Here is a 27,639-nt window from a genome sequence, read left to right as displayed (position 1 = left end):
TTCAGATACAGATACTGAAACTGGGTTGGGCACGTTCCAGAGGTTTTTTGGACCAGGACCACCACCCCTGGCTTGGATAGCGGCACACAGGCAGTTCGGGGTACCAGCTGCCTTGCCAAAACGAGTTTATCCTTATCCAAGAGCCCATGGCTGTCTGAACTCGCGTGCCGTCAGTCCGGTTTTAACTCCCCTCCGAGCTCATTTCGTTGCTCATAAATAACAATGCAATGATCCCCAGGTATTTTTCACGTGTTTGGCACGTTTCGCTCGATTTTCCGGTTCTCGATTCCCTCAATTCCCTCACTAATCTCCCCTCGGAAAACGGGCACGCGTCCTTTTTGATAAATTGTGCTTTAAAGCGCAGGGCTCCGGTTTTGGATTCTGTTTCTGGAGCAAGCGCCCTTGACAAATGGCCAAAACAACTCCGGACGACAGGACGACACTGCCAAGAAAGAGACGAACCATTGTCTGCCTTATTGCTGGAATAAATCTTCATCGCTTCCCGGCTCCTGGTTTATTTATCAAGGTGTAGCAATTACATTAAGTCTGGCATGGTTATTGGACACAACCCGAGACCAATATCGCAGCTGAGCATGCATCTTCCGGAAGTGCAGACGTGGGGCGGCTTCAGTGGCCCCATCGGGTAGCCAAAAACCCTTGCGTGATGCAGGAGGAACTCCCAGAGGTCAAAGACATTCCCACTGGCTGGGCGAAAGTTGATCTGGGAACTGGACCAGCAGGCGCCGAACTGAAATCCAACGAATGTTTCCAATTGTGTTTCCATCTAAGAACATAGCCTGATTTCCCTGATTTAGCATGTGAGTTCTTTCCATAACTCGCATTTTCCAGCGGTAAAGTATCTCCCGATTGAACTCTCAATTTAATGTAGAAATATATTTTCTTATGTTCCATATCGTTGATAAAGTATGTAATGCTTGTTAATGAAGGGTTCATAGGCAGGACTAAATGTATCCTTGGATATCCTTGGTTAGTTCTTGTTGTCGGTGACTTGTTGGGACCAATGCTGCAGACGCTCGTTCATCTGACGGAATCCCAAGCGCGACGGAAGAGCCCTCGGCGTCCTGTGCAATCCAAAGACTCTCAGGTAGTACAGGAAAAATTCGAAAAGCTCGAACTCAAAGTCTTTGACATAATGAAAGGATATAGCCGAAGCAGCACAGCAGTCACTTCTCTTAAAAGAGCAAAATATTACTCATGAGCATTGTAGTTATGTGTATAAGAATGCAATCCTACATTTGGCTTGTGGAAGAAGTAGCCCTCCAGCCAGGAGTTAGTTAGGATGGTGGGGAATACCGTGAAGGGATTGACGGGCAGGAAGCGATGGTGTCCCTGGAAGTCCCGGGTGTCTCCCGCTACAACACCCACATCCTGCAGGCAGTGACCGATCTGTACGTCCTCGGGCTCCCCGTTCAACTTGCAGATGGTGGTGCTGTTCAGCGCGAACAGATTCAGACGGCGCAACGCGTCCCTGCTGAGCACGTAGCCTCCGCCACCGGACATGTAGCCCTGGGAAAAATACGCTTTGAAGCGACAGCCAAAGTACACAGACGATTCCGGATCGTAAGGGTATAGGAACAGGCGCAGATTCTCCATTACAATGTAACTGCAAAGATACATTTCTTAGGCTGTGTGCCCAATGGCCAAATTGCATCACTTACGTGTCATCATCGGCCTTCAGAAACCAGTCGTACTCGTTGAGGTAATGCTCGTGTACGTAGGCCATTCCTGTCCGCACTTTGGCATATAGATTCTTCCGGGATTCGGATATGTTTATCTGAAGTATGTTCAGGTTGGGATCTGTTTGGCTGCTCATGAAGATCAGCCTGTTGCACCGGGCTCCCCATGTCCGATTCACCAGTGCCGCTTTTGTGGCATGCGAAGATGGCATCGTGAGCACAAGGCAGAGTATGCGCACCTCCCTTCTCAACCAGGTAGCCAGGTGCTCCTCCGAGGCCACTGGATACTTAAGTAGAGCCGCCTTCTCACTCGCCCGCAAGTCGTTATTCCTCCACAGCTTTAGGTAGCCTATAAAATCGGTCAGTCGAATGCCCAACATAATGCCTAAGAAGAGGAAGATAATGTTCCGAACCATTACCAGGATCATTGTATACTGCGATTGCAGTACTTTCTTAGGTGAGAAGAGATCCCATGCTGTGTCCAATTGGCGCAGCAATTTCGTTTATACATTTCGATTAGAGAGTCCGTGAAACAATACGATTTGTTCGTTGGTAAACTGCTGATGGCAGTCAGTATCAAAGTCTTGGAAGTATGAAAACAATTGGTATTTACTTAATGATATTCTTAAGAGTTTAAAGGCTAATTCTATTTGACTGTCGGTATGCTAATATAAGTCTTAAGTATGTACTATATAGACAGAAACATCTGTTAAATTAACCACGCGTTTGAATTAGTGCTATTTTCTTGAGCCCACTGATTGAGCTGGTTCTGCAGTTCATCGGGACTCAGTCTGGGTGGCAGCGATCTCTGGGACAAGGGAGTTCCAAAAATGTGCAATCGATATAGCAGGTATTCATACATTTCGAACTCGTGGATTTTGACATAGTGAAAGCTAATTCCCGAAGTCGAGCCAGTTTCATTCACCTGAAACAAAAATTTATTAGGGATAATGAGTACATTTTTTGATATACAGTACTTACTGGTTCATAAAATGTCAGTTTGGGCAGCCAATTGTCGGTGGGAAAAGTGGGCAGCATAAACTTGAGGGACAAGGGCAGAAATCGATCTCGGCCTTCCTCATCCCGCGAATCGCCTGCAACTACTCCCACATTTTGCAGGCAGAAGCCAATCTGCCTGTCCTCTGAATTGTTGTTGATCGGGCAGAATTGGCTGTTGTTGAAGGCAAAGAGATTGAGTCGACGCAGTGCATCCCGACTCATGACATAGCCGGCTCCTCCGGACATGTAGCCCTGCGGAAAGGTGGTGCGGAATCTGTGGCCAAAGTAGAGCGCTGCCTCGGGATCATAGGGATAGAGCATGAAGCGCAGATTTTCCATTATCACAAAGCTAAAATATGGTTAAAGTGAATATATGATTTTGGAACTAGCATGATTTCACTTACGTGTCATCATCTGCCTTGAGGAACCAGTCGTAGTCCTCCCCATGGTTCCGGTACACATACTCCAGGGCCTTCCTCATTTTGAGATACAGGTTGTTCCGTTCCTCGGGCACGCCCACATCGATGACGCCCAGTTCCCGATCCTCCTGGCTGCTGATGAAGATCAGTTTGTTGCAACGCCTGCCCCACGTCCCCTTCACTCGTTTCACTCTTGATTGGTGATTCTTCGGCAGTGTCAGCACCATGCAGAGTACCCGTGTTTCATTATGGAGCCACAGCGCCAGCTCCTCCTCAGTCGGCAGCTGGGGCGTGGCCCCTTCCTCCAGCTGCGTGATGGCCGTGCTCGCGAACTGACTGTCGGTCAGCTGGAAGTACTCTAAGAAGTCCGTCAGTTGAATGCCAATGATGAGGCCCAGCGCCAGGCAGAGTATATTGCGATACATGGCGAGAGTGTTCCAGGCTGAAACTAACCAGCTCCAGCTGACATTTGGCGATTCCGCTGAGGGGAACTGGAGGGCACTGGAGTGGAGCTCTTACAAAACGAGCCGGGGGCACAGCGAATGCATTTCGCGGTGTCGCTCATCGCCGCCAGCTGATCGTCGACTGCTCGATGGGCTCGCATCGCAAACGGCTTAAAGAGTCTCCCCCAACTGAGAAAAATGTCGGCAATTAAAGTCACTGAAAGAAACAATTTCATAGTAGCTTCCAACAAAATAATCTTTATAAACATATTAAAGGAAACGGAACCAATTTGTTGAAGGCTGTAAACAAAAACAATTAATCAAGTATATTAATAGACTAGCAATATTTAGCTTGCCGGATACGATTTTGTTTCAAGTGCACCTCTCTCAGCCCGGTCAAAACGAGTTTTCAGCTTTGGCTTGTGAAAGGCATTTGTAATGAGTCACACGTGGTGCGATGAGTTCGTCTTCGCTGCCATGTCGTCGGTCGTCTTCTTCAGCAAATCTTTCCAATACTCAACAATTGGAAACCAAAACAAGACTAAATTTGCTCCAAAGTGGCTGCCCATTATCGGCCGACTAGACGCCGAATGGATTCCCTTTCCCTTTGGTGGGCCAAGAGTATCCGGAGCAACGCACCGGCATCTATTTTTGGGCCCAACCGGTTTGGAGCCTCCTCTTGACCCACTCCGGCACAAGTTAGCGCCTCTCGCCCACTGAAATCCCAGTTAATCCAGAGCACCGGGGCGAACGGCTATGTGGCAATGAAATCACTCGTTTATTTTATTGCTAGATAATGTTCATTTCATTTCGTTCGTTTATGATTTAGCTTTCCATGGTACATATCCGCTTGTTATGTTTACTTAGTTTAACTGAATTCGCTTTACTTTGTAGATTTACTTTAGCATGGTTTCTTTAGACTAAATGTGGACTAATTATTTCACTTCAGATTGTGTTGTTAATCGTTTCGCATTGTTAAACATCTAGTGTCTTGTTATTCTTTGCTGTTCGACCTTTCGCCATTCATACACTCACCTCTGGCCTTAGAAAACTTTGTTACAAAACTTGTAATATTAGTTTGTCAGCTGGCTCAGCGTACTTAGAGCAGCTCCATTACATCCTCCGATTACACGCTAATCCTCGTTATACGTTTAGTAAGTGCACTTGCCAATTTCTGTTTATCGGAGGAGCCTCTGGCCAGAGGCCTCAAAAAGAAGGAAAAGGTTGCGAAATAAACAAAAATTGTCCGGCAAACTTCATTACAACATTCGGGGACGATCCCTCTTTATACCAGGCCATACGCAAAAGGGATTTTTACTTATGTTAGTTAGTTACACAGCCTTAGAAACTACTTAAAACTAAAACATACATAAATCGGGGTCAACAGAATGTGACAAGGGTATTACAAAAATTATAAAAAGTTAAACAGAAAAATCATGTTTTGGTTATACAAAAATTAGGACACAGAACAGTGCGTTTCAAGACCATCAGGCAGTTGGAGCTTACAAAAAAAAAAGGATACTTGGTTAAATATGATATAAATTCAGTTACCGATTCCATTTCCACAATGGCCTTAAAACACACTTTTCGTATTGGACATAACAATAAGTGCTGATTAAAACATACAACTATTTTTGGAGTATTCCACAAATTATATAACAATTACAAAAAAAATAAAATATTTTTATATAAGCGAAAATTTTACAATTTTACAGCTTTAGTTCTATTCTAAGTGTTTCATTCGTTTATGTTTTACATTCTAATTTCGCTTGCAAAAATATATTTAAATGGTAATTCAACATGTTTCAATCTTTTCATTTTGTTTGCTTTGCGTGGTTTTTGTATAAATTGGATTTATAAATTTATATGTATTTGTTTGTTTCAGTTAAATTTTACTGTTTACGGTTTAGCTTTGCTTTAAACTACATATATCAGTAATAATATTATTGTTTTTCAATATTCCTTTGCTTCTACATTTTTCCGTTTTGTGGTTGTATCATATTTTTCGTTTAGTCTTAGGAACCTATTTGTAACTAGCAAAACGCAGACGCGTACATGTTTCTATAAAAATCCTATAATTTCGCTTAAAATTAGTTCATATATGTATAACATCAAAATATATGTATATGTAGATTTATATTTATGGATTCGCTTTTGAGTCCTATTCATAATATATGCGAAATAAGTCAATGCATTCCATTCCACTATTATACAATTATCCCAAGATTATTTGAAGATTTTAGCTTATTCCCTCACCATTAAAGACCTGGTTCTTAAGTGCATTGAATTATTACAATACATTAGAGAACGACTACTTGTCGGGTGAATCAGCACGCATTTCAGTATCTTTGAATGTTTTAAAATGATTAAACTCTTTGAAATCAAAGCGTAATGGTCGAAAAGCCTGCAATGACTTTTTCGCTTTTATAATGTTTAAAAATTGAATTCATCAAAAAAATTATAATAGAAGTTATTAATCGTTAATTAATTGTATTATTCTCTTTTTGTTTAGCCACTGACAAAGCATTGACAAGTTCTAATGTCTTCTTATCGTAATATTTTTTTTTTTTTTTTTTAAATTTTTTAGATGTTTTAACATTGGCACGATACCTATAAATAATATATATGCGTTTAGATTACATAGCTTAAGAAAATATATATGGGTGTATACGTTTGTAAGACATCTATTAACTAGTATGGTTGATTAGCATTAGTTCGTACCCGATTACATTTAATAATTATTCCAATTCAAATCTTACGTTACAATCCCAACACTTTTCTCTAACATGATGTACAAACTAAATGCTCTAGGTCTGAGAAAAGAAAGTTAAGAACTCCAATATCATGAAGGCAAACATCGCATCCAAGCCGGGGAGACAATCCCCAAAAAGTTTCTCTAACTATGAATAACAAGTTCCGTTTGTGTATATATGAATCTGCTCGCCTAACTGATTACGTATAAAACTAAACAACATATAAAATAAATTACAAAATGAACGCGTTGTTAGCTTACTTTGCTGCTTATATGCAATGCAACACGCAGTAGTGGTCTATAAAAGCCGTATAGATAATGTGTTCAGCTCGTTACTTTCATGTTTAAACTTCCATCTACGTGAGCAAAAATTGTTAGCAAAGGAAGTATCTATTTGATTTGGTCTTCGAGACCATTACAAAAGTAACCCAGTTTGGCTTTTAGATGATGAAATGCTAGCGGCTATTGCTCTGACCAACACTGCCTGTATTTACTCTTTGTGTGGAAAACACCTTGGTTCTAAATGTATAATTCTTTAAAGCATATTCAAAGCATTCGATATATATTGTTGCTCGGTTGGTTTGTTTAAATGCATGGTGCATGCCGCGAAACTGATCAACTACAATATATGATTATTTGTGTATATATACAGCTGTAAGCGTTTGTCATAACATATCGCCAAACTCCAAAGGTATTTAAGGGCAGTTCTAACATCCACTACTTCTAACATCTGGGAGGGCTTTTGTGCCACAGATATTTGGGGGTTTCGCTACGCTGAAGGATTTTGTAAATTTAGCACTAAGTTATATGTTAATTTACTCGCTGTTTAGTTTACAGAGTTTTTTCGTTTCTCTTTGTACAAAGTTTTCGCGTTTCCAACGAGTTTCTTTTGCTGCCTATTTTTCTACTCAACCTTAATTCTAGTCTAGCTTAGAGCTAAGTTTCTTTCTCACACAATCGTACTCTAACACACGGTCATGCGCTTTGGACTTTGGGCTTAAATATATACCGCTCGAATATATCTAATTGTTAATTTGTGTATGTATATGCATATAAAACCAATTTCGCATTCTCGCTCACTCGCACTGACACAAAAATATATGCAGTATATCGCTAGCACTGAAAGTTCTTATGTATTTTTACAACGCCCCGTTGTGGTTAATTTTCACTTGTTATCCCCGGCATTCGATGATGAGGAGCTGCTGCCCACGACTCCACCTGATCCTCCGCCATTCTGCTGCTGGGTTTGCTGCTGCTGCGGGGGCAGGGTGTCTGAACGGCGATAGTACAGCAGGTAAGGCACACGGGGCGTGTGCGGCTGGAGGACGTGCTTCTCGCTGACCGGCTTTACCGAGCTGTCGTCGTAGCGCAGCCAGCTGCTGTAGCCCGTGTGGAAAACGTCCGTGATGTAGTGGCCCTTCGATGCCTCCTTACCATCGTGATAGACAACCGCAAACAGGCGATAGGCGCGCTGCTTCTGCGAGGTCTTCTTTGAGCCGAGGATTTCTGAAACGAAGTCGAAAATGAACATCGGTACGGTAATGATGATTTCATGGCAACATACTGGCATCGATCTTTAGTTCCACGGGGAAATCCACCTTCTTCAAAATCTTTGTGCACCCATCAGAGCGGTAGTCGAAGTACTTTAAATGCAATATCAGGACGACGGGTAGTTTCTCCAGCGTCATCTGCTGCCAGGCCACAACCTCCTGTTTTGTTTTGCTGCCTGTGACTCCCTCCAACTGATCGCGACCCACAAGGATCTCCAGTGCCTCCTTCACAGATGCAGCTTTCTGTAGAGATATAACATTTATGAATTTAAATAGCTGATATGGGCAAAATTATCTAAGTAATAATTCTTCTACATTTATTGTCTGTGCCCACTGTTGAAAAAACTATTGAATACAATTATCTCTATTAAAAAGCGGAGCACGTGCATCAACCTCAACGTCTGGTAACCATCGCCAGAACGGAAACAATCACCAAACGCAGGCGAGACTGAGCATTTCATCTTCCACGAACGTAACACAGACGCCGGCTGGGAAATGGTGCCGAAGTGTCTGTTGACTTGTCTGTGGTGATTAAATGATTTAATACCGATAAGGCCATGACATATTTTTTAAACATAAAAAAAATTCTAAAACGGGTATCCATATTCGAAACTCACTTCGATATTCAGTTGAAGCGTAAAGAAGGGCTGAATTACATCCGTGGAGTGTTCTCCCTCACGCTGCAGCCGGGAGCGCAGTTCTCCCCGGAAGATATCGCTTACGGGAGTGCGTCCGAAGTCGGTCTGACGGGTTACGCTGCCCTTATTACGATTGTTGCAAATCATCTGGGGAGTAAAACATTCAATTAAGCGAAATGACATCATAATAAAGCAATTAACTTACCTGCCAGACATCGCCTCCATCCTCTGGTTCCGCGGGTTCCTGACCATTTTGCTGGGGTGTGGGCTTATCAATCAGCTTAATCACCTGCAACAAAGCCAACAAGACAATGAGAAATTTGGAACGCCAACTTTTGCCAAACACTTACCTCCAGCATCTCGTCGTTCAGCTTGTTTAGAACGTAGCCCAAGAATTCTTCGGCGTCCTCTTGACGACCTTCGACATGCTCCTCTCGACTGTCGTTCCACAGCTTGTAGATCTCAGTGGGTTCAAAGGCCATGTCGCATTGCAAATCGGAGCCCACAAACTCGTCCTTGCCCTTGCTTTGCGATCCCTTGTTGAGGTTGTTCAGACGCAGGCGAAGACCGCTGGGCAGCGATGAAAAGTTGGTCATAAAAGACATCCTATAGGCAAAACAGAAGGTTATAAAACAGAAGGTTATAAAACGTAAACGGCTGTGTACTTAGATGTAACAAAGGATAAAATAATAATAGTGTTTGTGCCGCATTTGGCGAAGAAATCCAAAAAACGTGATATCTTCTACTTAAAATCGGAGCACGTGCACCAACCCCAACACTCAGCAGCTACCGTCAAAACGGAGGTAACCAAAGAGCGTAGGGCCGGTGGCATTTCATCTTCCACAAACGTAACACAGACGCCGGCTGGGTAATGGTGCCGAAGTGTCTGTTGACTTGCCTGTGGCTTGACTTCGAATGATTTGATTGAGCTAAATATAAGTTCTATTCCTATTCCCAGTTCGTGCTATAAACTTACATGGCGTTCACAGTGGGCGTTTTGACCTCGCTCAGGACAGCCGCCTGCTTGGGAATGGAGCGCAGCAGGTTGTAGAACGGCGAGCAGCCGAGCAGGGCCTGCAGGATCGAGTTGATGTAGCAGTAGTTGGACCTGTTGGTCAGTCCTCGGGGACGCAGGCTGATCGGCGCCAAATTGGTCTTGTGGCGCGTCAGGTACTCGGCGTACTTGCTGGTCCACTCATCCAGTTGCTGCTGCACAGGACGCGGCGGTTCCGGCTTGAGGGGCTTGACGGAAGCCGACGCGGGGCTGGGAGCAGGAACTGCCTGAGCGGATGCAGCAGAATAGGAGAGCGCTCCTGGGGTGACCAGCGGAACCGTGGGCGCCGGCACAGGTGCTGGCAACTGTGACTGCTGGTGAGCCGTGGGCAGGGGCAAATTCTGAGGAGGCGACGACGGCTGAGCAGCTGGGGCGGCAGCCGCCACTTGAGCTGGCTGCGGCGGAGCCAATTGGAGCACTGGATGGGCTGGCTGCTGCTGTGCAATTTTGCTGGCCTCGTAGGGCGCCACCTTGGCCACGGGCTTGTTGCTGGCAAACAAACTGGCCCACGAAAGCTGCGAACTGTCGCTGCTGTTCTGCGAGGCTGGTGGCGCAGGTGGGGCAAGATTCAGTTGCGGCTGCGGGTTGGCTGATGAACTGGTGGCCACCACGGAGCTCAGCACTGCTGGCTCATAGCTCTGATGCTTTTTAGGAGCATAGTTGCTGTAGGACTTGCTTGGTGCTGCTGCTGCTCCTGTTTGTGCGGCCTGCGCATGTTGCTGTGCTGCAGACTGCTGTTGCTGCGCGGCAGCCACGGCTGGTGATGCACTACTGTTGCCAGTCTCCGGTTGAAATTGATTTGGGGTAGCCGTAATGCTCGCCGTTGAGGTAGTTACTGTTGTGATTGCCACGGGAGCTGCAGACGCAGACGCAGTTGCTGCTGCCGGTGCCGCTGCTGCCTGTTGGCTGTTTTTGCGCTCCGGCGTTGGCGCTGCCCAAGCCACCGGCGAAGAGGGCATCTTCATGGTGCCGTAGTTGCGCACCTGTGGCTGGTTGTTGCTGCTGCTCGAACTGCTGTTGCTGCTGCTTCCGCCGCTGCTGTTGTTGTTATAGCTGTTCTGGGTGTGGTAGTGTTGCTGCTGGTAATGCTGCTGGTTGGTAAAAGTCTTAGTGGTGTGGCTGTAGTTGGCTTTGCCCGCCGGTCCACTTGCAGCACCCACTCCAGGTCCATTGTTTACACTATTGGGAGAAGCGGTGACCGAAACCGACTGCGTGGACTTTTTGTGCTGAGCTGAATTGGTCCAGGACATGGTCTTGGTAGTTTGGATGCCCGTGTCGCTGCTGCCGTGCTGGTGATGATGGTGATTGTACTCTGAGGAGTACTTACGGCGCACCTGTTGCTGCTGCGATTGATTGTATTGCTGCGAGGGTTTGCGCTGTGGCTGCGGTTGCTGCTGCTGCGGTAAATGATGCTGATCATGATAGCTATTCTGGTGCGCAGCTTGTGGCTGCTGCTGCTGCTGTTTTGGCGACACCACCACCGGTGATGTTTGCTGCTGCTGATGTTGCTGCAGCGGTGCCTGTTGCAGCTGAGGTGCCACTGTAGCTACTACAAGGTTTGGCACTTTCGTTGGCGGTTTTTCGGTTTGCAGCGGCTGTAGTTGCTGCGGTTGCTGCTGCTCTTCTTGCTGCTGCTGCTGCTGCTGTGGTAGTTGATGAAGCTGCTGCTGCTGTTGCTGCTCTTGGAACTCGATTTGCTGCTGCTTCTCGTTGGCCAACTTCTCATCCAAGGCCACCACCTCGTTGTTGTTCTGTGTCAAACTCTTGTCAGCTGCAAAGAGCAAGAAAGTTGATTACAATCAATAAAAGCTTTTACTCTGACCTTAAATGGCAATTTCCCAGCACCCGCTGTTGAAATGTGAGAAGAAATTCAATTGCCGCATGCAAACTAATTTACAAAATCAACATAATTGATGCCAATTGAAGCTAAATGCTTAGAACTCCAGCGATCACTGACGGAATGCTTGGCTGTCTGAATTGTAAGGGAATTTTGGGAAGCCATAGGCAATTAATGCTTAATTAAACCCCAAATTGATTCGATATTATGTGAAGAACTGGCAAATATAACAAACAATATCCACAGCAAATACGGATAAGCCTACTAATCTGTCTGCATATTCGAATGCACAGAGCTGATCCAAAAAGAGAGCACGCATATCTTTCCCTTTTCCGGCTCCATGGGGGTTTTCGGTCTACATTTGTGTATGGATGGTCCAATAACTGCCGGCAGGCAATGTTCTCATGTCCCCCTTCTTTCTGCTTCATTTGTTCTGATACTGATAAGCGGGCCATCGATTGCAGCTATCAGTGCAAATAGAAAACATAACTAATCCATGTCAAACTCAAGTAGGGAAAAAACAGCCGAAGCTGGTGGAGAGTAGACCCCATTTGGCCTGTTGCTAGGTGTTTGAACTTCGCACTCGACCCTGATATGAGCCACCAGATAAACCAGCATGGCCACTCGTTCCCAACTCGATAAGACCCATACAATGTAGAGCCGGAAAAAGGTTAAGCCAACACGGGCGAATGGCAGTCAACATCCATGTGATCTCCCATCCCAGATCCAGTTCAAACAGATCGCTCCCTAATTTATACAAAGCGGAATCTGGGTCGGGATCAATATTGGGAAATTTAAACTATAGATTTCGAGAGCATACCTCAGAAATCACTCACTATATGCCTGATAAATAAATCAGTTCAGTTTGACCTCCCTTTATAAGAGCAATGGCGAAATATCAAAATGTTTATGAATTGTTATTCTTGTGTACTACCTACTACTACTGTGATCAGGTTACATACCTTTCCCGCTCTTTTCTCGATTCAAAATCCCGCATGAGTTTTCCCATACACTACAAATTTATTCCTCGGATTGGATCTCATTTCCAAAGACAACTTTCCCAGGGCAGCCTGTACTTGTGCTGCTATCATTATTATTTATATCCCCCTACTGGCCATTTTGAACATGCTAAAATGGATATTAGCGCTTGAGCACTAACCAAGTGCTCTTCTATTCGGAGTTTTGTCCATTGCCAGTTGGTGTTAAACGCCCATTTATTATTGGAAATATTTCCGCCCCCGCGGGCTCCATCGATTGAAGGCATCATATGACAATGAGCCCCCTTCCGCCTCTTCCCTCCGCGGAATTTCGAGTGCGCTAATTAATTTCAATTAGCGACCAACAAGCCGAGAACTAAGTGTGCGCCGTGTGTTGTTCAATAAATATAAATATAGGAGAAATCGAGCAAATCGAGTGCAAATACTGTATGGAAATGTGTGGAGATTAATGCATGTAAAATAGTGGCAAGTGGCGCGCTGAGGGGGCGAAATCTGTGCCAGGGTGTCGTCGGTTTGGGTGCAATAAAAACCGCTTTGGAACGTGTTGCCATAACGATTCAATAGAGAGGGACGCACTGAGCCGGGATTGTGCGAAAGAGAGCGGCGATCCGCACTGTCACAAGGTTGGATGGATAATTACAGAGCTGAGTGCACAGGTAAATTGCAATGGCTTGACTGCTGCAACAAAAGCAAACAGGGAAATTGTCAGGCACGAAACAACAATATAATACGTAAGGCGGCGGAACTGTACTCAATTTCCATTTGTTATTCCATGTTCCATGTGATAAATGAAAAATCAACCGGGGCTCGGGGGTCGGGACTCGCTCGCAGCAATGTCAATCCATTAGAATACTGGCATTCCCATGTTGCCCCCCAAACCGAGTCGTCTTCAAAAGTCCGCTTTCGGTTTCATCTGTATAACAGTTGGCCCGCCAAGCTTCATTGGTTCAAATGAATTTGTTTTCCAGTCTCAAATTCCACTTGATATATATATATATAAATATTTGGAGAAAAGAAGAAAGATTTCGTAATTGTTTCCGTTCCCTAACCAAACATAAACATCCAATGAAAATATGTCGCACTAGGTTAAGTCGCTGGCATTCCGAGATCCTCCCCTTTTCCACAATTCATTTGTTGCTGTTATTGAACGCGCGATTTTATTCAATTTTTTATTAGCTAGCAACAGAAATCGGAGGAACCGGTGGCCGAGACCCGCTCTATGAGTAATTTATGCTTATTGAGCTTCGATTCGATCCGAGAGTCACCAATTGTAAACACGATGTGGACGCCTTTTAATTGAGCGAATCAGCAACAAAACCATATTTTCACATATAAAAGTCGCACCGCAAACAAATTATCAGGATCTAAATATAAAGTCATAAAAATTAATTATTACCCTCATCTAACAGAAGCTTCATATATATATGCTTCACCGATTTGAAATATACTTTCAATATAATAGTTGGCGTACAAAGTAATAGTTATTTAAACAAATGAAACAATAACACCATGTACACCAATCTATTCAATAAGAAGTTATTCATTTTGTTGATTAGTTATTTTAATCAGCTCCCTGACTCACAAGCAAAATGAAAACAAACCAAAGTGCGTGGCGGCTAAAGTTTATTTTGGAGAACAAAGAATCCAGTATAAAGAATACAGCAGTATATGCAAGTATGGCACATATAGATAGCAAGAAATTGCTTTCTTGTGCTTAAATTATACAAACGCTGCACTTCTCGATATACATGGATTTATACATTCACCACATATCGAATGTCCGTTTAGTAATGCTTTTAAGTTTTAAGTTATAAAATCTATACATCATTTAATGAAATTTCGTTCTCAAAAATATATGTATAATTTACCTTAAACGCAAAGGCATAATAGAGAAGATGACACTTTTTCATTTTTCAGCCCACGCGTCGTATGCGTAACGTGAGTCGCACACATTCACACACATTCATTGTTGATTGAACTGACCCGTATGCAATGAAACGACTGGTCTTCCCATAATGGAGCTCACTGCCCATTGAAATTGATAAGTAATCTGCTCAAGCGTTGGATAATTCATGGCGGATGCGAAGCAACGTAGAATTCAATGAAGAATGAGCACAGTTTCCACCGCCTGGCAACAGGGCCAAAAACGAATTGTTGCAGGCAATTCAATTGAATTCATTTGTGTCAATTTGAAATAAATAATACCCCGCGCAAGGAAGACAAGCGGGAAAAAGCTTAGAACAATAAGTGAAATTGAATGCGAACGAAAATTGCATAATTCTATGAGCCACGCGACCTTCGCCGCAGAAGAAAAACAAAGTATTTGGTGCGGATAGCAACGGATAGAGGGGTTAGTCAGGGTTCCTGGCCACCTTATCGCCAAGTTATTTACAAGCTGTTGACGGTTTACTTCGAAGTGGCTTTAAAGCATCAACTGATAGGCATCGATGGTGCGGCGACGAGCGACAGAAGTTAACGTGAACTGACAGCCGTGGAATACAAGGACACGCGCTGAAATGTATCCTGTGCCCACCGCCCCCACACGCCCACATTAACATATAAATGCGAGTAGCAGATTACGAAGGAGCGGAGCTCGCTTCAGTGTAACCCGTACATACAGTAGAACTCTGGGGAGAAGTCCGAGCACTTCACGAGATAAATTTAAACGTACCGACTTAACTGGAACAAAAAACATGTCTTGGAATCGGTAGTTCCGCACATCAAAGTCTTTTGATATGACAATTTCCCACAATTCGGATTGATTATGGACCAAGTTCGACTGTAGCTGCCAGATAGGCAATGTATCTGACAGATACTGAGGCAAGGCTCATCGGCAAAACGGGCGCCGCATACCAAGCAATGCAACAAGTTGAACAAGCAAAAAACAGCAAGGTAAAACAGTCGAAGCAACAAACTGCGTCATTTTGAAAACACAATATTCTACAATATTTTCGTATCTGTCGCCGTGTATCTGTATCTGTATCGGTACCTGAATCGGGGCAATGGCAATGGCAAGGAAAGCGTTGTCAGCGTATAATAAAACGCTTAGCAGCCAAACAAAGCGAGAAAAGCATTGACTGCACAACACGGCGTATGCGCAATTTTCATTTTCATTAACAAAGAAGGCATGGGAACTAGCAAGAAAGGGGGTGGTGGACATGAAGGGGTGCTCTTAGTGGGGTGCTGCGAAGAGGGTGGGGTGACAATAATTGAAGAGTCATCACTGGTTCATTCAACCTTTCAGCAACGAGGAAATAAAGAACTGAGGAAAGCTCTTGGCCTGGAGAAATCTTTTGTGTTCTTGTCTCTGCAAAGCTCTGTTCCCTCAGCAAAAAATGAATAGTTCAAGGATAGTTTATTCGTTGCACAAAGTGAACATCTGTGACAGTGCGAAAAACAATTTACGCTCATAAAGAGGAAAGAAGAAAGTCCCTTTTATCAAACTTGTCACGTTTACTTAAAATATTTAAATTAAAACTTAGTATGAAGCTAAATCTTATGGCATTTCATATTATCTTAAGTAATTTTTCTTAGTGCATTGCCCTATTTCACCCACATTTCACTCGCTTGCGTTTGGTTTTTTGGCACACTGTTTTAAATGGGCCAGCTAATTTCCCAAAGACACCTGGTGCAAACGGCCACTAATCCATCCCGCTCAGTTTGGCCCCTAAAACTTTGGAGATCGGGTGTCACGGGCTACGTCCTCGTTTTCCAAACGTCCTGGGTGCATTGCGTTTTGCGGCACATGCAATTTTAATAAGAAGAACTCTAACCGCACACATTGCGGTATAACAGTTTTGCTGCGATTACCGCTATTTCGGATTAAATTTCAGTTAGGTTAAGTGTGATTTGCAGGCACACGCAGTTTGTTAGCCAAGATTGGAGGCGTTGGCCATTTGAGGCCCCACATAATGCGTTAATAACACAGCAGCAAATCGAGTTAGCGAATCGGAACACAAAAAAAAAAAAACATGAAAGAATCGTGGGAAGAGCCAAAGTGGCGCCCTCTGGCGTTGACCCACAATATCGGAGGGGTTTCATTTTCCTTCCATGTGAGCGTGTGTTTGCCATGGAATTTTTATGAATGACATTGACCAACCACCCAAGAAGAAGGAGAAAAACTCCTGCTCACATCCCCCCGAAGGAAAGAGAGAGCCCAAAGAGAACGAAAGAAGTCTCTTACGACGCCTCACCGCAACAAATACTACGAAAAAGTGCTAACCAAGCCGAAAAACTGTTATAAACAACCAGAAGACGAAAAGCACATTTTTACGATTTTACGACCTGGCAACAGTCGAAAAAGTTGATAAACAAAATAACTAGAAATATCTCAAAAGGCCTTCTTATCAGCTGCGTGTCGAATGCATTTTATTATTAAAGTGAGCCAACTGTAAAGATAATGCGCGGATTATACAATGGTCGGCGCCTAAAAGGCGGCAGACAAACGTAACACTTTCACCCGAACACGCACTTAGAATGACAGTAGAACTTCCCTAAATGAAACTTACAGTTCGGAAGTTGCACTGTTACTAATAAAAATAATTAAAAATATAAATATCTACACTATGAAAGTGATTTGCCTTGATATTTTGAATGCGCAAATATTTTCAGTAATGCATACAAGAATAGGAAAAATATCCGTATGTTCAAAATGTTCAAGATGTAATTTCCGTGCAAGGTGTCCTGTAAGATTTGGCGTAGCTTCTGAAAAGTAAAAGTTAACCTTTAACCTAAATCGGCAGTAAAGAGCAACAGTTTCTGCGCTCTTTGGTTTAGGAACATTATGCAGTATAACAGTTTGAACAATTGCTGTGGCCATGTGGCAAAAGGCGGTTACCGGTTTTTCAGGCTTTACCTTTTCAAATTCAAATCAAATAAAAGCCAAGATAATAAAAAGAAGGGAGAAAGACAAAAAGGCAACCCTTGGGCAAACAAAGAGGGGTTGTTTGGCGTGGCTCTCCCTATCTCTGCCGCTCTCTCGCTCCCGCGGCGATTTGTTTTTGTTTCAATCAGCTGTTTTTTGCGGACGAGAGCGCGAGTGGAGCTTGCGCTCTGTGAGCTTGAACTTCAAATGCAACAAAACGGGCGAGAGAGCGAAGGAGAGAGGGCGAGTGTTTTTACAGAAACTTAGAATTTGTCTTTGTACATCGTATAACAGTCGCTTTTTGCTGCCGTTACGAGGAATTTTCATTTTCATTTCGCAGCGGACGGCGCAGCAGTTCAGAACAATACTCGGGGAATTCAAAATCGCAATCGGAGATTGTTAATTTTCGCCAGATTCGCAAAAAGCAAACGAAAATGTCGCCCAAATGCAACTGCAGCTAAAAGTTATCGAGTAGTGTGTGTGCCGCCGAGTGTGTGCGTGGTGTGCGCTTTTTATCGATCACACTCCGCTCTTCTTCTTCCTCCTTTCCACCTCACCTCCCCTTCCGCACACAGACACTCTGCCACGCTCTCCAATCGAATTTCAAAGCTGAAAATCGGAAAATTATACAATTGCATTCGCAAATTACGACGTACACACGTACGTACGTACGTACAGCACCCCCAAAAAAGCTGAGGAAATCACAGAAACGCAAAATCAAAGTCAAAGAAAAATCAAAGCAAAGAACCAGCGAAAATCGGGCAAATTTAAGGAAAACAAACATTATCTAGTGACCTCAGCTGCAGCTGCAAGTGTAAGTTAAAAATAAACAAAGCGGAAATAATCGAAAATAAGGCACAAAAACCGCAAGGAAAATAGTAACGGTTAAACTGAAACCAGCACAAAATAAAGTCAAACAGCCCAACTGGAGCTAAAATATTAATAAACAGGCCAAAGGCAGCCGTCGTCTAATATTTGTTTAAATACAGGCAGCCCACGCCTTTTATCGCTAGTGAATTTATGAATTTATCAAACTAAACGAAAACAAAAACTCAATAACAATTGACACACACTCACACAAACGACAACTGCAGTGGGAGAGCAGCGAAGAGTGAGCTTGCAAAGAGCGAGAGTGAAGAGATAAACTTGGGCTCTCTCCTTCGCATTTGGCATTCACACGCGGGCAGCGACGCCAAGCGGACGTTCCTCCTCCTTCTCCACCCTTCGCGCATCACACTTTCTAGCCCACTTTTTCAACTCCACCAAAACCGCGTGTGTGCCCGGGAACCCTAACCCTTCGTCCCGCCAACATGGTGGATACTAACAGTTCAAATCCCGGCATCGTGGGTGGAAACTCCGCCTCGTCCGCCAGACTAAGGAGATTCGAGCGGACGGACAGTGAGCTGGCCTGTGAGGAGGCGGCCAGGCTGACGGCGGAACAGAGTCCAGAGGACGAGGACAACCAAGATAACGACGAGGATGACGACGACGAGGAGAGCGTCTACGGGGAACTGCCGCCTCCGCCGGACGGAGGATACGGCTGGGTCATCTGCTTCGCCAGTTTCATGTGCAACATGATCGTGGACGGTATCGCCTACACGTTCGGCATCTTCCTGGAGGAGTTCGTGGCCTACTTCCACGAGGGCAAGGGCACGGTGGCCTGGGTGGGCAGTCTTCTGTCAGGAGTCTACCTTAGCGCCGGACCCATCGTTTCCGCCCTGGCCAACAAGTACGGATGCCGAGCCGTCTGCATAGCTGGGAGCATAATCGCCTGCATAGCCTTCGTCTTGAGTACCTTCAGTACCAACGTGAGCATGCTGATGGCCACCTATGGCTTCATGGGAGGATTCGGCTTCGGCATGATCTATCTGCCAGCTGTAGTGGCCGTGGGCTATTACTTTGAAACCAAGCGGAGTCTGGCCACAGGAATCGCGGTCTGCGGCTCTGGTTTTGGCACCTTTGCCTTTGCCCCGCTGGCCACCTATCTTCTGGAGGAGTACGGCTGGAAGAACGCCCTGCTCATCTTTGCTGGCCTGATACTCAACTGCGCCATCTTCGGAGCCATGATGCGACCCCTGACCTACCCGAAAAAGAAGAAGCAGAAGCCCTTGATGCAGAGGATGTACGAGGAGAAGCAGCTGCAGCTGGAAAGGGGTTCCTTTGCGGGCTCCCACTTCATGGTGCAATTACCGGATGGAACCATCGAGCGGAAACTGAAGATGCCGCTCAATGCGGATCCCGGCGTGCATTCCAGCTTGAATTTGGAGCTGCTGGCCCAACAGGCAGGCGGCGGAGGTTTGCACCCTGTCTCCACCCTGCCCACCATCACGGAGTCTAAGGTGGTGGATGTTCATCGACAGAACGGCGCGCAATCTCCACCAAATGGCGACAGCAATGGACAATTGTCCGCTCGATCCGCCGCAGGGGCCGTCGGCCGCCGCCCTCACAGGAACTCGGAGTCGGAGAACAGCCCGTACCACTCGCAGGATGCCATGACGCGGAACGCATCGCAGCCCGCCTTCCTGGCCGGAGATCATCAGAGTTTGCCCAAAAACGGTTCCGTGCCAGCATTCAACACGCGAGTGAGGAAAACATCCGCCTCGGAGCGCTTCCAGCCTTCGCTGGCCGCCATCAGGGCCACTTCTCGCGGAGATTTGGAGGCAGGAGCTGGCGGTGACTTCGCCTCCTCGAAGTTGTCGCTGTCACAACGGCAGGGCGGCAGTCAAACTGGCAGCAGCGGCAGGATGGTGCGACCCATGTCCCGCAAGGATATCTTCTACTCGGGATCCGTGACGAACCTGCCGCAATATCAGTCCCAGAAGTCCCTGGCCAACTACAGGAATTCGGTGCTGTCGCTGACCAAGTACGAGAAGAGCATGCAGAGTGTGGCTAAACTAGATCCCTTGGCCGAGGCCGAGAAGCACCGCGAGGAGTATGACCTGTGTCCCTGCCTGGGCATTCCCGATTCCGTGAAGTCCGTGGTCAACACCATGTTGGATGTGAGCCTGCTGAAGGATCCCGTCTTCATGCTGATCGGCGTCTCGAATATTTTTGGAATGGCCGGGCTGTACGTGCCCTTTGTCTACCTGGTGGATGCGGCCAAGGAGCACAACATACCCAAGAACGATGCGGCCATGCTGCTGTCCATCATTGGCATCACCAACACCGTGGGCCGTGTCTTCTGCGGATGGGTGGCGGACCTGCCGCAAGTGAACTCGCTACTGCTCAACAACTGCTGCCTCCTGGTGTCAACCATAGCCGTGACATTGACCCCATTGTGCTACAGCTACGCGGCCTACATAACCATGTCCATATTCTTCGGACTGGCCATCTCGGGCTACATCTCTCTGACGTCAATTATCCTGGTCGACCTGCTCGGCCTGGACAAGCTAACAAATGCCTTTGGACTGCTGATCCTGTTCAGGGGATTTGCCGCCCTGATCGGAACACCCTTGGCGGGAGCCATCTACGACATGACGCACACCTACGACCTGCCCTTTTACATGGCCGGTGCGTTGTTCGGCATCTCCACGATAACCAGTTTCCTGGCGCCCTGCTTGAAGAGGTGCAGTCCCTCGGAGGAGACTCCGGTGCATGTGGAAACCCTCACCCCCATCGACGAGGAGCAGGGCGAGGATGCCGAGGACGACGAGGATCAGCCCATCACCATAGTGCCCAAGATCATCAAGACACTGGCGAGTCCGCAGCAGGAAGAGGGACATCCGCAGTTCCACCAGAAGACAAACGAATCGAAGCTCTAAGGAGATTCGATCGGTTGGAAAGGAGAGAGAAGTGAATTTACAGGGGGCAGTGCGGAGCTTAAGAGGATCCGGTGAGATATTTTTCTATTTACTTATACAGCAGAGAAGGAGATCAGAGATCGAGCACACCTATATACAAAGTGGAGAAGACGGATGGATATATATAGCCAGCCCCACACCATATATACCTTTAAGCCTAGGCAACAGCGGAGTATGAAGTGCGGAAAATTCACTTTTCTACCAGGAGAACTCAGCTTAGCTTGCGATAAGATATAGAGAAACCTTCGGCTATATATAAAGTTATACTACGCTCATAAATTAACGATCGAAAACTGATACCGATCGCTGGTAGATTGCAACTGTTATACAGCAACCACAAAATATTGTAAAGTAAATTCTATTATTATTATTTGTTTGTTAAACCCTACGATTACTATAATTACCATTATGATAACTATTAAAGATTATTGTGTACTTCTAATAGTTGTTGGCCAGGCGTTATAAATGTGTCATACCGTAGCGATATAGCGATAGAACTATACATAGCGTGTGTGTAACTAAAGTGTAGCTAAGTAGAGGTGGCCCGATCAACTTAAAGAACGGCAGCAGCAACTATTTCGAGAAATAATAAATTGTATATTTTTTAAGAAGGAACGCTACACAGCAAAACTCAAAGGCGAGAACACAAAGGACCGCAGTAAGAACTAAAATTGTTTTCAATTTTACACTAATCGTTTAGGTGGCAAACTCAAATACAAATTTACGGCTCATTTTTGTAAGTTACTTACTAAACTAAAGTCCAGCAACAGAAAAACCAAGAGCTAATGATTTTTAAGGCTTGTGTGTGTCCGTTTTTAACTATCCAAACATATAGCCTAGTAGCTACGAACCATAAGCAATACGGCAAGTGCAGTTCTATACAAACGAAATTGTTCACGCGGCTAAACTAATTAAACAGTATAATATGTACCACAAACAATATTCTAAATCTGTTTTACGCATAAGAACGGGACAGCAAACAGTGAGCGAGTGGGAAACACATCAATGTAACATTTAGAACAATAAGTGTTGAGAAGGAATGAGAAAAGCAGCCAGAATAGTAATAAAAGATATTGCCATACATTTTAAAAACCGTCGAAACCAAGGCGTTTTTGTGGGTGCATCTGGGGGATATGGAGTTTTTCACTCGCGACCTTCGCAACGTTCGGGGAAACCGAGAGACATGGACTCAATGAACTGCGCTCTCTTTGAATAAGTGTAAGTACTTGTATAAAGAGGTAGCTCGTGAAAGCTTTAGCACAATTATAATCTCCCTGGGGAGCGTGTGCCGCTCTAAAAGCCATCGATCAAAAGTTCGCCTTGGACTTAAGTTAAAGCGTTTATCAGGGAACGTGAAACCCTTTCGATGTCGCGGAAAATCAGATCATAACGAGCTTACTCGTAAAACCCTCGACCCAAATGATTAGCCTAATCAATTTGCCACGAAGAGTTATGGCTTCACTAATTGTGGCGGGCCAGGGGAATAGTGTAGTGTGTATCATTCCAGTCAGTGGACAAACACTTGGCGATATCGCCATATGAAAGCCGTCTGCAAAGCCAAGTGCTTCGAAAACAGCCAACGAGCACTCGACTAGACGGTGCTCGTTGAACCAACGTAGATACAGATACGGTTATGAAAACAACTGGAACCCAATCAGTTGGCAAGACCTCCTCCATTTCGTGAGAGATTCCCAATTCCCAGTTCGTGTGCATTCAAACACGAGAGGCAATAAAAAAACCAATTAAATATCGCTAGAATAACCTTAAATCAATCGAAATCTTGCAATCTACTGTGTTAATAATCAATGGAGTAATACCTGCTACCTCTGTTCAAGTCAACTTGCTTCCATAAGGAATTAGGTGCCGAGCCAATCTATCATATTTTATACAATTCTTCAACTGAAATGAATCTGCAGTGGTCAAATAGAACCGAATAAATACCCTACATCTTCCCTGTCCACTTGTCCTTTTGTTTAGCAATTAGGCTTGACAACAGGCAAATAGAATACGCCAGGCGAACCGGTTTAGATGAATCCCCTGCATGGGCATATGAAACTCTCGATTACGATTAGAATACGAGTGGTTGGGAGTGGGAGACGTCCACTCCGGCATTTTCACTCGGATTCGTCCGCCCATTCGATTGATAAGCGTGAACAATGCACACAAGAAACGAGCAAACTAAATAATAACAAAGAACTGGACGGAAGCGACTTGTGCTGCTGATTAGAGAGTGGGTTGTGGGTGATTCAGTGGGTGGTTGGGTGGTCAGCAAGTGTAACACCTGTTGGCGACTACACGACGGTAGATGAAAGCCAAGCCCAAAGCAAAAGAGCAGCCGAAAACAAAGGATAATTAAGGCCCAGAAACTGTGGCAAAATGTGATCACATCATATATGTACATATATGTCATTTGACACCTTAGAAGAGTGTAAGGCAACTGAAGAGAATATAGTTAATGAAAGCGTGCAAAAGCAAAGCCAGCAAAAACTGCATATGAACACGGGACGAGGCAACGCTATCGAAGGCACGCCATGACGAATTCCAATATAGTCGTACAAAATAGAAAGAATGCCTTTGAATAGGTGTAAACACGAACCCCAGATACTCTGTGCTAAATTCGGGTTAAAAGTCCACAAAATGCTCTCGCCGCCTTTATCGCTGAGCTTGCTCCAAAACAATAATAAGACAAACGCAGAGTTACTTTATAGTTCTGATAAAAAACATGGAGCCATCGTAAATGGTGGGCTTATGTACCCAGATGAAGAGAGAAAAACACAACATACTTCTAAATCGACTATAGTTAAGAATTAGTTGACAACGAAAAATCATAATAATAAGTTAGTGAAGTGGCAGTGAGAAAAGTCATTGACCTACAAGGAGGAGATTATTCAAATGCTCATGACACTCAGTCAATATACAATATACATTTTCCAACTGCTCTGTGCAAAGTCTTAGTTTTAATTCAATGATTGATTATTCCTTATCAAGCACCATCGGATGATGCAAGATTATGAACGTTCGGAATGAAAAATGGGAAATTACACCAAGTGCAACTCGGCTCGCATAATGAATTCCAATTCCCAAATGAATCACTAATCAATACTGAGCACTAGCACTCACCCGTTTGCTCCTGATGTGGTTGTTGGTCCTGCTGTTGGGGAGTGGGTGTTGGTGGCTGCGGAGGTTGGGCCTGAACCAACTGGGCTGGCTGTTCGATTAACAGGGGCGACGTTTGCTGCAAAATGTGATGCGGCGGCGGCGGCAGCAGGGCTGGCTGGACTGCATCCGGAGGGAGGGGCATGGCAGTAGTCCAGGTCATCGGAATAGCGCCTGGCGGCGGTGCTCCGCACTCGCCGAGCTCGTCCTCGTACTATTAACGATAAGAAATGTTTAGTATTGCGATTGTCTTTAGCTTCACGGTATGCCAGGCCAACTTACCTGCGGCAGCGGACCCGCTCCTGGATGGATTGGCTGCAGGGCGGCCATCTGACCATCGTCAAAGATCTGCATCACGCCCATTTGCTGCTGCATTTCGTGCATCTGGGGATCGTAGATGGGGTAGTTCGGACTGATCATGCTCGACGTCTCCGAGGAGGGCAGGGATGTGCTGTTGTGGTTGAGCTCATCGGCTACACTGACAGCACCTCCATTGGGATGCACAGCCACCTGTTGCTGTTGTTGCTGCTGCTGAAGCGCTTCGAAGTCCTCTGCGTACATGGGGGCCTGGTGCCAGATCTGGGTCATTCCGCCGTCCGGCTGAGCTCCGCGTTCATCCACTCCCGGCTGGCCAGCGTCTTCGGGTACATACTGGTACTCGGCCGGGTGCATCATGGGGTAGATGTACCCACCGTGGTTGAACCACGCAGGATTATACATCACCGGTCCCGAGATAAAGAGCGGCGTCCCAGTGGCCTGTTGGGCAGCCGTGGCATTGGGGGGAGGCTGCATATTCGCATGTTGCGGTGTGAAGTAGGGAGAGGGATACGGCCCGTAGGCGTAGGTAGGCGGCGCCGCGTAGTACTGCTGTAGGTGCTGCATGTGCGCCTCCGGCGGCGCCAGCTGCTGACCCATCTGATCCGGCTGAAGCTGCAGCCCGGGATTGGTTCCGTCCGGCGGTGGCAGTTGCTGCTGCGGCGGAAGGGTGATCAGTTGCTGCTGCTGGAGGTGACGTGGCCCATGGTAGTCATTGCGTCGCGGTCCACCTCCACGGGGGCGACCGCGTTCCCGCGTCCGTCCGCCCATTCTAGGACCATGGGGATTCGGAGATCCGCCCTGGGGCGCCAAATTGATGGGCACTGGCTGCAGGTGCGGCATCACCGCGTTGCCCTGTGCGGAATAACAAGTACGAAAGTCAGTAATGTAGAAGAAGGCACTATCTAGTTACATTGCTTAGTGATTAGCGAAATTATCGAACGGATTATTATAGGATCCTAGATCCTAGATCACCCACCTGCTCCTGGGGCATGTCGCCGTGTCCAATGTAGTGATGCTGACCTCCGGGTGGCATATAAGCCGGAACCCCGTGCGGCCAGCCATGCAGGTTCACATTGGCAGTGACGTTGTTCACGTAGACGTGGTTGCTGGGCATCGGAGCGGGGATCATGGCCGGGTAGTGGGCTCCGGCGTGCGGGTGTCCTCCGTGGGCGGACATGTAGACGGGTGGATTGTACACTGGCTGACCGGTTGGAGTGAATGCCTGGACGGGCGTCATCAAGTTGTTGTTCCCGGATGGTGAGACCAGGGTGCTGTTGTGATGGTTGTTGTTGTTGCCATTATTGCCGGGTCCGCTGCTCACGCCAGACGGCTGGGGCGTCGAGGGCGTTGAGATGGGCGTGGCTGCTCCTCCGCCTGCAGCTACGGAGGATCCCGCCGTCGTGGAAGCCGACGACGACGTGGACGCCATGGCTTTGAGGCCAAAGGTGAGAAACTTGGCTCAGATCCCGGTTGGATGTACTTGCGGATTTAGACGAGTCTCAAGAGTCGCAGCAGGCGCCAAACATTGAAATTGGTTTTTGCTGATCGGGAAGAGAGCGCATACCAATTCATTATTAGTACAGTCAGGAGATAATTATATAAGACTGGGCAATCAATATTCATTAAGCACGGAGTCGAAAGATGAATAGACCAATTATTAGTGTCCCCTAGTTAAATATATTAATATAAAGTATAGGAGCACATAAGGGTAATGATTCAAAACAATTTCTATTGACAAGACTAACTGTTGAATACTATGGCTGGTACTACAAAACTTGAGCCGCACGTTTAGAAATATCACATCAATAAAAAAAACTTAAATTCCAACACTAACTTATGCAGCTGGAGCGCACAATTTCATTATATTTTTTCCGACACAGGTTAAATTCTAATTAAATGCGATTTTCAATTCACGTCACTCCGCGTGCCGCAGCCATAAAAACGATCTGGCAAGGCCGCACAGCTGTCGGTGTAATAAGAAAATCAAATAAACAAAGCAAAAGAGATTCATTATTTAAAGAAGGCGTACAAGGGGATTATCGCAAAAGTAGACGCATTATAAATGCATACTTATCAAACAAAACTAACTGCCGACCATTGCATTTTACATTGTCTGAACGATTTTATGGTGCCACACGCCGCCCGCTAGAGATGAGTAATTGCGACGATTTGCCGGCTCACGTAAATATCGGTCACGAATGTAACAGGTTCAAAGGGCTCTTTTAATAGGGTTTTTCTGGATTAAAAGTTGGCCGTGGAAAGCGAAAATGACTAGGGCATGGAAACTGGTCGTTCATCGTGAAAAATGCCTGCTTTTAACAGGCATTCATTGCTGTTCATTGGGAGTTTTAAAATTACTCATCTCTGCCGAACACAACACATACACTAGCGCATGCACGCACTCACACACACGCACACATGCACACACGGAGAGGCAGGGCAAATGAAAGAAATGGGAAAATAACGTTCGCTGGAAGCAAAAAGTCCACGATTCCCTAGTAGTTTCCAGGTTTACTTCTTCCGAGTTTTATGTAAATGGAATAAGCCAGGTGTTCGGTGTTATTATTGGGCTAATTTCGTGGGCGCCGGGGCGGGTGTATCGAACGTACCTTTTGTTGAGTGGCCAATTGAAATCAATTTTGCAATTTGATCATATTTTATGCGTGCGGCAATCTCTCTCTCTCCTGCTCTCTCTTTCTCCGCGGTGCCACGATAATTCCGAAACTTTTTACACGCTGCTGCTCCAAATTCTGCTGCTTTTGAAGCCACAAATTAACATTCAGGCGGACCGTTGCGCGGGGTCACAGGTCACGGGGCACGGGCGAGAGGTCACCGGTTAACACGGCACTCGGCGATCCCTATTTTGCTGCGGGCCACAAACGTTTTATTGTTCTCTATTTTTCGGCCGAAAAACCTTCCTGCTCCCAGGGTTGTCGCAATTCGATGACAGTGCGATTATCGTCGGCGCGTGCTATCGATGGCCAGGGTGACCACCCGTGGCGCCATCTACTGCAACATGTGGCAACGCTGTGGAAAACTGGCGGGTGGTTTGAATGCTTGACTATGTTATCAAAACCCATTTCGGACACATTTGACAATAAAAAACCAAGACCA

The 27,639-nt window shown here is 45.8% G+C and overlaps 4 protein-coding genes across 6 annotated transcripts; 1 reads left to right on the top strand and 3 right to left on the bottom strand.

The window, feature by feature from the left end:
* Positions 1 to 875: 875 nt before the first annotated feature.
* LOC6610247 (glycoprotein-N-acetylgalactosamine 3-beta-galactosyltransferase 1) lies at positions 876 to 2,197 on the bottom strand. Of its 2 annotated transcripts, none has more exons than XM_002034806.2 (3): positions 1,680 to 2,197; positions 1,255 to 1,624; positions 876 to 1,192 (listed from the first exon to the last, which is right to left on the bottom strand). In XM_002034806.2, exons 1-3 carry the CDS (start codon positions 2,123 to 2,125, stop codon positions 989 to 991), a joined length of 1,020 nt encoding a protein of 339 aa, XP_002034842.2. In that variant the 5' UTR covers positions 2,126 to 2,197; the 3' UTR covers positions 876 to 988. The 2 variants fall into 2 exon arrangements, with proteins under 2 accessions (XP_002034842.2, XP_032575028.1); XM_032719137.1 differs by having other exon boundaries at positions 1,103 to 1,187.
* A 91-nt stretch (positions 2,198 to 2,288) lies between these two features.
* On the bottom strand, positions 2,289 to 3,844 carry LOC6610246 (glycoprotein-N-acetylgalactosamine 3-beta-galactosyltransferase 1). 2 transcript variants are annotated; one of them, XM_032719136.1, is made up of 4 exons: positions 3,569 to 3,844; positions 3,101 to 3,473; positions 2,679 to 3,045; positions 2,289 to 2,622 (listed from the first exon to the last, which is right to left on the bottom strand). In XM_032719136.1, the coding sequence occupies exons 1-4, from the start codon at positions 3,825 to 3,827 to the stop codon at positions 2,407 to 2,409; spliced, it is 1,215 nt and encodes a 404-aa protein (XP_032575027.1). In that variant the 5' UTR covers positions 3,828 to 3,844; the 3' UTR covers positions 2,289 to 2,406. The 2 variants fall into 2 exon arrangements, with proteins under 2 accessions (XP_032575027.1, XP_002034841.1); XM_002034805.2 differs by having other exon boundaries at positions 3,101 to 3,686.
* Positions 3,845 to 4,313: 469 nt separating this feature from the next.
* Positions 4,314 to 27,467, bottom strand: LOC6610244 (trithorax group protein osa). The gene is made up of 10 exons (XM_032719132.1): positions 27,135 to 27,467; positions 25,502 to 26,066; positions 24,490 to 25,377; positions 24,172 to 24,421; positions 9,475 to 11,323; positions 8,849 to 9,104; positions 8,704 to 8,787; positions 8,478 to 8,645; positions 7,875 to 8,103; positions 4,314 to 7,816 (listed from the first exon to the last, which is right to left on the bottom strand). The coding sequence occupies exons 2-10, from the start codon at positions 25,952 to 25,954 to the stop codon at positions 7,476 to 7,478; spliced, it is 4,518 nt and encodes a 1,505-aa protein (XP_032575023.1). The 5' UTR covers positions 25,955 to 26,066; positions 27,135 to 27,467; the 3' UTR covers positions 4,314 to 7,475.
* LOC6610245 (monocarboxylate transporter 12) lies at positions 17,573 to 22,152 on the top strand. The gene has a single exon (XM_002034804.2). It carries the CDS (start codon positions 18,562 to 18,564, stop codon positions 21,010 to 21,012), a length of 2,451 nt encoding a protein of 816 aa, XP_002034840.2. The 5' UTR covers positions 17,573 to 18,561; the 3' UTR covers positions 21,013 to 22,152.
* Positions 27,468 to 27,639: the final 172 nt, after the last annotated feature.

This window comes from Drosophila sechellia, chromosome 3L (assembly GCF_004382195.2).
Source record: "Drosophila sechellia strain sech25 chromosome 3L, ASM438219v1, whole genome shotgun sequence".
Lineage (NCBI taxonomy): Eukaryota > Metazoa > Arthropoda > Insecta > Diptera > Drosophilidae > Drosophila > Drosophila sechellia.
The sequence above is the reverse complement of the archived record's forward strand: the minus strand, read 5'-3'. Positions and strand labels throughout refer to the sequence as shown.